Source organism: Convolutriloba macropyga, chromosome 10 (genome assembly GCF_964194025.1).
Source record: "Convolutriloba macropyga chromosome 10, txConMacr16.3, whole genome shotgun sequence".
Taxonomy (NCBI): domain Eukaryota; kingdom Metazoa; phylum Xenacoelomorpha; order Acoela; family Convolutidae; genus Convolutriloba; species Convolutriloba macropyga.
This window is the reverse complement of record NC_134477.1, coordinates 46,328,734-46,338,573: the sequence shown is the minus strand read 5'-3', so window position 1 is coordinate 46,338,573 and position 9,840 is coordinate 46,328,734. Positions and strand designations below refer to the sequence as shown.

The 9,840-nt window shown below is 36.3% G+C and overlaps 1 protein-coding gene across 1 annotated transcript in view; it reads left to right on the top strand.

The window, feature by feature from the left end:
- Positions 1 to 3,113: 3,113 nt before the first annotated feature.
- The window catches only part of LOC142348165 (uncharacterized), a 53,735-nt gene continuing 47,008 nt past the window's right edge, over positions 3,114 to 9,840 (top strand). The window contains exons 1-5 of the mRNA XM_075399396.1: positions 3,114 to 3,237; positions 3,763 to 3,990; positions 4,272 to 4,328; positions 4,573 to 4,591; positions 8,523 to 8,624. Of these exons, the coding sequence (XP_075255511.1) occupies positions 3,142 to 3,237; positions 3,763 to 3,990; positions 4,272 to 4,328; positions 4,573 to 4,591; positions 8,523 to 8,624 (502 nt within the window). The 5' untranslated portion in view covers positions 3,114 to 3,141. The remainder of the gene's footprint in view (positions 3,238 to 3,762; positions 3,991 to 4,271; positions 4,329 to 4,572; positions 4,592 to 8,522; positions 8,625 to 9,840) is intronic.

The window sequence follows — 9,840 nt, the reverse complement described above, 5'->3', positions numbered from 1 at the left end:
TTTTGTGCGATCAATGTACATGCGCATTTTGGGAAGTTTGGTAAGCCATTGTTTGAAGGTATCATAGAGGGATAAGATTGATGTCTTATTGAACGATTGATTTGAGGCTTCTAGTTTCTGTTTTTGGTGCTCAAAAATTGCGGTAGTTTAGGCGGTCGCCATGCAGGTATCGAACAGAACACCCCAATCTCAAGAGAATCTGGCACCTGTTCTGTATTTGTAACAAAAATCATAAAATATTTGAAATTTAATGGTCAGCAGTAAATAGCCAGCTTTCTGTGGTATTTTTTCTGCATCAGATATTCAAGAAGCAATCGGGAAAATATCTGAGGGTTAAAAATTTCTTGAAATAATTTTTGGAAAAGCATTTTACAACTTTTAACATACGCTGAGTTTTTTTGTGCTGCGTCGGGTATTTATTAATTGCTCTCAAACGAAGTTTGTAGCAATTATTTTTGTCCTGTTGGTCTTTTTTATGCGATTTTTCGCTTGACCGATTTTTGTCTGACCCATTTGACTTTTCGTCCTTAAAAACGGGATAAACAGGTAGCGACCAGCGGGCAGTAAGTTTCATTAGAAGCCCTTAGCCGCGTTTAGTAGTTCATCAAGTGTTAAGTGTGGTGAAGCTACTGGGAATGCCGTAGTTTAAGGTGAGATCATTTTTTGCCCAAAATGTTGCAATTTTTCGTGTTTTTCGTTATTTTTCATTTTTTTTGTTCGACCAGTCTAAAATTATTGAGGCTGGCTAAAATTGATAACGGTTTTTTGCAAGACACAAGCACTTTATGACCATTTTAAGAGCTATATGTTTTGGTAATCCAAACACAAACGCAAATTTATACTAATCCGGCCATAGGTTTCGAGGAACCTCCGCTAGGGTTTGATAATAGGTTACGGCTTAGTTTATTGTGGTTATGGAATGGTTTTCAAATTTTTTAGCGTCAGGGTTAAGAAAACCTTCGTTGGGGTTTGATAAGAAGTTACTGAAAATTTTTTTTGGCTATGGATTAGTTTTCAATATTGTATTATCACAATTTAGCAATTTTTAATACAACTTGCCGTTTTGTCAAATTTTTTTGAATTTTTTTGTCAAATGTAATCGAATGTTTTTCAAGATTTTAATATCACGAATTTAAGCAATTTTCTTAAAAAACTGCAATTTAAAGTTTTCTGAATATTGAATTTTGATTTTTTTCCGGCGACAGGGGTCAAGGGACCCCCTCTAAGGTTTGACTTTAAGCTGTGGCACATTTTGGAGTTAATGGAATGGTTATCAATTTTTTAATGACTCGAGTTTTAGCAACTGTTTGACAATTTTTTTTTGCAAAATATCATGTTCTAAGTTTATGGATGGTTGAGCCAGTGAAACTGTTTAAGGCTTGAAATAGGTATACTGGATAGTCTCTTCGGACAATTAAATGTTTTTGAAGATAATAATATCACAAATTTTTGCAACATTTTGTTAAAATTAGCAATATTTAAAAATTTTTGAATTTTGATTTTTTCTAAGTTAAACGATCATTACAGGCTAACAAAACTTTTTAAGTCTTGCAGATGAGCTACATGACAGATCTACAGAGCCAAAAAATGGTTTTGAAAATTTTTTATTGCAAAATATGGAAACGTTTCTTTTAATTTTGCACTTCTCAGTTTTTCTATATGATTTAATTACTTTTGCACTTCTCAGGTTTTCTATATGATTTAATTACTAACAAGGCTAGAAAACTAGAAGTTGCAGAGTCGAAAATCATTATGAAAAATATTCCTAGCTATCCTTCCCTCTATCTATCTATCTATCTCTCTCTCTCTCTCTCTCTCTCTCTCTCTCTCTCTCTCTCTCTCTCTCTCTCTCTCTTGACTCTTTTGTTGAAGCCGCACTTCAGCTGCTGTTATGTGGTGTGATGTCATCATCTATTACACTGACCTCACGACCCTTCAATTGAGCTAAAGCTCGCCTCACCGAACCGTGGCTAGCTACTGACGAAGCCAACCGCTCATCTGTCTTCTGAGAGCAATTCGCCCAACGTTAGTCGGTTATGTTTAACGTTTATTTGCACCCCAAACAGAGATTCTAACGGACTATTACGGTAGGTAAGAGCGTTTTTAAGTTATGTTGATTGCGTTTTGGGTGAGAGTACGATAGGGAGGCGCAACTTCTTCTTCATGACGAATAGCAACCTTGTCTACTCTCGCCATTGTTTACTTTTTATGTACTGTTCAATTGTTATAAAAAGTGTTATGGGCAATAAATTTATCGATTTCGCCGTTTTTGAAATCCTTTGATTATGGTGCATGCATTTAATTTCAGTCCGTTTTTCATTTTTTATTCTCTTACCATTTGTTTGTCATTGCTGCAAATTACTTCTTGTGAAGAGAATCTATTCTAAAACGCTGGTGTTAGAATAGATTCTAACTTGTCCGAATGTTTCACTTTCCTGATTTTTTTGAGCAATTGAGGAAAACTGTTTTCATTGCGGATGCCATACATGTCGTGTTTTCAATCTTTGAAATCATTCGTTTCTTCCCTGTGCTCAGTCACACTTCTTAATCTGCAAAATACATTTAATCTGCAAAATTTAATAATTTTTTTTGAAATTTTGGTCATTTTTCGGACTGTGAAATGAAGGGAAAGCAATACAAAAAATAAGTCTTTTTTAATTGCTCCTGAGATTTTTAATTGCTTGGCTGAGATTTGTCAGAAATGTCAGCCAACATGCGGACATGTGATTTATTATCAGTGTTTACTTCTTGTTAGTCCTCTTGTCGTTTTCGAGTAAATCAACGAATGACTTCGCGAATTTTACGTGAGCAAAATCCCGCTTTTGATGTTCATAATTGCACACAGATTGGCGACAGACTACTACAGCAAAATTTGTTTAAGCAAGTCTGCTTAAATTAATGGACCAATTAGTTGATAACGAATGTTTTTGTTCAGCCTTTAAACTCTTTTTTGTACAATATTGACTCGGCTTGTAATGAAGATAAGGTCAATGGAAAAAGCATCCTTTCCACTTGTTTGAGTGAATGCACAAATGTGAAAAGAAAAATGACACAAGGAATGTTTACGATAATGTTGTTGTCATTTTAAATGACCTCAATCAATGTGCAATGTTTTGTTAACTGTTCTCTTCCAGATTGGACATGAATTGTCGAGCGTCGATTAGTGATCTGGTGTCTAACATGGAGGCATTTGGCCAGACTCTTCTCGAGTTGACTGAAGACAGGAGTATGATCAATGTAAGTTGCATTTTTGTCAAACTTCATTACGTCAAAATTACGTTGTAAAAAGGTACATTTGATCTAGTAAATTTACTCGAATTTGTCACTGTTGCCCAACGGTTCTCTTCACAAAGTTTTGAGAAACGAATTTCAGGCTGATTTAGGCTTTTGTTACTGTTGTATGCGAAAGCCTCAAAGTGAACGTTTCGCTTAAAGTGTACGTTGGGCAACCCAATGTTTTACCGAGTTAATTGATGGTTCCTAAATGCTTTGTGATTATTCAACGGTTCTGAAGCTTTCGATTCAATAATTTAATAATGCCTATTTTAAAAGAGTTCGAAATAACTTGTGATGTTGGTCTTCAGTTGGTCTTCAGGGGTGAAAAATATCGTTATTATTGCTACTACAGGCTTAAATCAGAATTCTTCATTTCATAATTCGATACATGATTTACAACCAAAAACCAGCATTATTTGCACAAGGATGGCAAATACTATTTGATTTGAACATTTGGTAGAGATATTTTGAACCGTGTTTTAACAGGCCAACGATCCAGACGATGCTTTGATACGAGAGATGGGAAGCGAGGCCCAAGCCACTAATGCCATGAAGTATCTATGGCTGCAGGAGACCAGGGCTATGACCATCGATGCCCTGTGTAGAGTTGCGTCTAATATCCAAGTGACGACAGAGCAGTTTTTGACCCAGCTGACCGACATTGAAGTTACAAGTTTTGAGGGCTTAGATCGAGATAGTGGGAAAGTATTAGCAGTGAGTCCTTTTTTCATTGTCTGGCTAATCATAAAATATTGGCAATAAGAGAAAATTTTGAAACTTCTATGCCATAAATGACCATGGACAGAAAAATGTATTCTTTGTGTCAAAAATCTGTTCTTTATTTCCGAGAAGTTTTGAACCGATATGGCGGAGGAAAAGAGCGAAGTGCAATTAGCAGTCTGATGTCCAAAATTTATTAAATTTTATGAGTAGTTCTAAATCGCATTTTTTGTCGGGTGAAGAAAGGATGGGTGCTAGGTAAATTAATGTTGCAGGAGCTGCAAAACTTGGAAAGAATACGCTGCTTGCGAGCCATGAACGAAGTCTCTATGGTATGTTCTTCTTGTATTACCGTTATTACTTTTGTTCAAAAGCTCTTTTAAGTCAGCTCTTGAAGTCGAAGCATCCAAACCAAACGCTCCATGAATAACAGTGGGTATTGTAATGCTAAGTAATTTCTGAAACATATAGCCAGAATGTTGGAAATTAATAAAACCGTAAGAGCTGATATTCGTGATGAGGAAGTGTTCCTGTACATTTTGAAAATGAGAATAATGAATATTCCGTTTGTTTTAGCCTGTTACGTCCGTCTATGGTAAGTAGAAGCTAATTGTCGTACTTATGTCAGCTATTTGGTCACTAAAATGACGCATGAACACGTAGGGATCGTCACTCAGTTATCAGTTCCAACAAGAAGTGCTTACCTCTTTTATTTCTAGCGGAGATTTAAAATAGTTGGGGCCGAGTCGCGCTACTTAACCATGGTTTGCTCAAGTTAAAGAACGTAGGCTCCTTTGGACTTAATTGCTCTCAAACCATGTTTTCAGCGATTATTTAGATTCATGTTGTTTTTTATCGATGCGATTTCTCTCTGAGCATTTAATATTTCGAGTGACTTTTGCACAATTGATGGTTCATTGTGTGAGGGGCTTTTCGTAATCTTAAAAGTATAACTCACCCCGTCCACCCTCCTCCACCTGGCGCTTTGGACCCCATCTCGTCCACGCCCTTCCGTCCCCTCCCCACCCAAGGCATGAGCCCCCCCCCATGCTTGCATCCCAAAGATCCAGCTGGGTAACATGGAAGCCAACTGCTCGCCGGTAGTGTAAGATAATCTATTACAGGGTGATGATAGCCGAGTTGTTAATGCTTAAGTGTTTTAGGCCGGAAGTCGGAGGTTTGAACCCCTCCTTGTTGGCAAATTTGAGACCCATTAAGAAACTAACTAGGTGACTGTGCCCTCTGAATTAATTCGCTCCTCCTGTCGTTCGAGAACAATTTTGCTGTTGTTAGTGTCTGTTTTTCTTAGTGTCTATTTTTTCTTAGTGTCTTTTGTTTCTTTAGTGTCTATTTTTCAGCGTTTGTTAGAATTGTCGAAGTTTTGTACTGTTTTCATTATATTTTTCAATTTTTTTCAAACTTCTTGAAAATAATACAATCTAAAATGAACAATTTCAGCGTCGAAAAATTAAATCAATAAACGAAACGGGATAAACTTGTAAAGCCCAGTTTTAGATGTAAATTGTTTAATTTTAGTTCAAGTTGTTCTTAAATTTCAAGTCTACTGCCTTCGGCAATGATGCTGTTTTTCTCACGAAGAAATTTAGTGTGCCTGACTACGAAATCAAATCTAAATAACACACACTTTTAGCTTATTTTCTAAAGCAATTAATTTCTGTTCTTATTTTAATCGCAATCGTGGTAATAGGACTCGCTGCTGGTTGCTTTCCTGTATATTAATGTCCTGCTAGGCAGGCTTCGAATGAACTATAGGTTTAGAACAAGCTCTTCCGATATTGATAATCTTTGGGCATTTTATTGATGCGATTCTTCTCTGAGCATTTACTATTTCGAGTGACTTTTGCACAATTGATATTTCATTGTGTGAGGGGCTGTTCTTAATCTTAAAAGTATAATTCATCCCGTATAATTCACGCCCTCCTCCACCTGTCGATTTGGACCCCCTCTTGTTCAGTCCCTTCCGTCCCCTCCACCCAGGGCTTGAAATCAACCCAATGCCGGCATCTCAAAGATTTAGCTGGGTAACACGGAAGCCAACTCCTCGCCGGTAGTGTGAGATAAGCTATTACAGAGCGATGATCTTCAAGTTGTTAATGCTTCAGTGTCTTAGGCCGGAAATCAGAGGTTCGAACCCCTCTTTTGGGGGCAAATTTTTGCACCCATTTAGAAACTAACTAGGTAACAGTGCCCTCTGAATTATTTTACTCGTCCTGTCGCTCGAAAACATATTTGCTGTTATTAGTTAGTGTCTTTTTTATTAGGGTGTATTTTTTCTTGCTGTGTACTTTTTCGCCCTTTGGTAGAAGTTTTGCGCTGTTTTCATTACAATTTTCAATTTTAAGCTAATATGTCTTAATTCATTAATTGAAAAAGTGACATTGAATGTTTTATTGACCATTTATTCTCCGGTTGGTTTTTTGTTCTATCGTTTTTTGTTTTTCAATATTCTAATTGATTTTTATTAGCTTCTCATTTAGCTATTTTTGGGCTTCTGTTTTCTACTCCTTCAATCAAAATTTGTCAGGCATTACCTAATTTTCCCGCTGCTTCACAATTTTGCGTGAAATCTTCACTTATCTAAGCTACATTTATTCTTCGCTCATTGTGTTCAAAGTCTTTCAAGCAGTAGTTTCTTAGCAAATCAATTGCAAAGGAACAGGTTCAGTATCGAAAAACTGGGTCTAAAGTTGTTACTAGCTGCAATAGTGAGCTATCATTTGCCTTCTTTGAATTATTTTCGTCAAGATTTTTGTAACGACTATTTGACGTCACGCTCACTTCAAATGTGATCTTTTCATGAAGTTTTGATTGTGTTGCGTAAATGAATTCATATTCACACTTCCTGAGAGAAATACAATCTAAATTGAACAATTTCAGCGTCCATAAATTAAATCATTAAAAGAAACGGGATGAACTTGTAAAGACCAGTTTTGGATGTTCGTTGTTTAATTTTTGTTCAAGTTGGCCTTAATTTTCAAGTCTACTGCTCTTCGGCAATGATGCTGTTTTTCTCACGAAGAAGTTTAGTGTGCCTAACTATGAAATCAAATCAAATTAGAACACACTTTTAACCTATTTTCTAAATCAATCAATCTCTGTTCTTATTTTAATCGCAATTGTGGTAATAGGACTCGCTGCTGGTTGTTTTCCTGCGTTTTAGCTTTTTATTTCCCTAGACAGGCGTCGAATGAACTATAGGGTTATAACAAGCTCTTCCGGTGTTGGTGATCTTTAGGCACTTTTGAATGTTTGGAAGATGCAGTTAATCAGAATTTCCTCTTCTAATCCTCCATCTGTCCTCATTTTGCGTTTGATCCAGGTGTTGAGTACAACTCGTTGTTGACTTCTCAATTTAGGGTCTTCTGTCTTTTTGGAGCAGGATTTTGTGGCAATCTTTTTCATGTAGCATTTTCATTCAGTTTTTCTTTTTGCTAATTATTTTTCAAGTCTCTTCGTGGCATAATGTTTGGTTTCGGTTAAAGGTGTTTGCATCGTTTATCTAATCTAGCAATAGGGCGTTTGAATGTATTTGTGACGTACATGAAGTAAATATTAAACGTTAACATTCAATTTTGAGCTTTTTTAACCGTTTTTCCGTGTTCGATGCTTTTTTAGCAGTTCATGTATTCAAATTTTGATAGCATTTGGAGATTCTCTGGTTTAAATTGGTTTTTTCTAGTTCTTTGGCTGCCTTTTGATTGATGTGTTTTTTGCTGTTGTTTTTCTTGGCCAATGAGAGCTATTGAGTAGGCTTTGCTCCTAAAAGGTGGCATTTAAAGCTAAACAGGTCATTAGATAGATTTTTTTTCCGATTTTTGTGTCTATTTTTGTCGTTTAATGTTTCTACCAGTTGCGTAGGTAAGCAGTAACGATTTTTTTCTCAAAATAATGGTTGGGAAATAGGATTTTAGCATTTTGTGAATAGTTTTGTTCTTTTTAAATTCGCTTTACTTTTTGTTCACGTTTTTCGTTTTAGTCAAGTTACTCTATTTTCGCACGTGACTGCTGACTTCCCACTAGTGAACTTAATGCCCCACGCTCATTGGGCCACCCACACGTTGTGCCGTAATACAGTTGTGTCTTTTAATTAATTTAAAGAGTTACATGACAATTTACCAAATTCCATTTTACCCAAAGTCATTTTACAACCTGCCATTTTACCCAATGCCAACTTAACCAATGCTCTTTGATCTTTTCGTTCAATTATCCGATGGTCGGTTGTGATAGTTTCTTATGAAGTCCCACAGGCCATTTAATTATAGGTATATAGTTATTGTCGGCTATATAGTTATTCTGGTAATTTTAACAATAGGGTTAAAGTTGGCATTGAGTAAAATGGCAGGTTGGGTATAATGGCATTGGGTAAAATAGAATTGTGTAAATTGTCCTGACACCAATTTAAAGTCAATAGTCTTAAGGTCAACTAGTCGGTCTTAAGTTTAACCGACGACTCAAAATTAGTGGATGGCTGTTTTTGAGTCGTAATTAGTAAATGTAAATTTTAGGAGGAGCCAATAGGCGACCGAGGAAAATCGTGTTAGTTGAGAACGATCCTGCTCTCACAAGTGTCATTGGAAGTCAACACTTTATGCCGCACAACATGCAAGGTGAGAGTTTATTATTCTTCATAAATGGCAAAGATCGTTTCCTTCCTGAAATTTTCGAGCAACTTTCATTCAAATTGATTGACGCTTGGCCGTGATTTCAGAGGCTTTGCTCTAACAGGTAAATTTATTATCTCTGCATGATAGTGATTTTGCATGGTGTTGTCAGCTTCGTAGAAGTGTTTCTATGCATGAGCGTATTTCAGTTTTTGATTTTTTAAAATCCTATGGTTTCTTAGTGAGTCATAGCTGAAAAGATATCAAATTTTTGAGTTATGTGATATTTTATTTAAATAATGGTTTTTTCGACGGATAATGTTTACTTTTTTCCACATTTCTTGACGCGCTGTTTTATAAACTGCTGTGTCAAGCTCGTCGAATTGCTGGTTTGCATAATTTTTGTTGTTTCGTTCTTAGTATTTCGCCTGCGTAGTCACGGATTGAACAGAATTGGCTTTTGTTGCAGAATTTTTTTTGGGACATTGCAACAACTTTTGGCGAGTTTTTACGTGAGCTTGTGTTCCTAATTTCTCTTTTGTTATCTCGGTGTGTATAGTACTATTAGTTTGTCCTATTGTTGTGTTGTTCATCGGTTGAAGGAAATAATATCCCGCGGTTTGTTGAGCTGCTTTGGAGTCGCCACTCAAAAAATTTGAAAGATCATATTCTGCTTGCTATTAAGTTGAGAAACAATTATTGTAAACATGTCTTTTTTGCAGATTTTTTGCTTGACCGTATTTGCGCTTTTCTTCAAGAATAATATTTGACCCCTCAAGTGAGTTTTTCACACACTTCTTGATTTTTGAGTGAATCAGATAAAAAGTTCTTCTTAATCCGATAAAAAGTTTGTAGGTCAAAAAAACCAATTGCTAGAGGGCTTTGATAGCCGAGTGTTTAATGCCTCTGTTCAGGTGATGGAATCGGACTCAGGAAGTGGCGATTCGAGTCCGACCTTAGTCTGATGTTTTTGCACCCATAAAGAAAAAGGTATCTAGGCTACAGCCCCTGAACTAAGTTGCCCCGCTTGTCATTCGAGAGCAATTTTTCCGAGGTTAGTTGGTTTACGTTTAGTTTTGCCGGTTTCTTCTAAGCCTGTTATTAATTGTTGTGCTCCTTTTCCTTCTTACTTCGTCAATCAAACATTTATTTAGCTTTACCTAATTGAGCCCCTTTTCGATACTTTGCTTGAATTTGTTCCCCTTTCTTCACGGTACTTTCA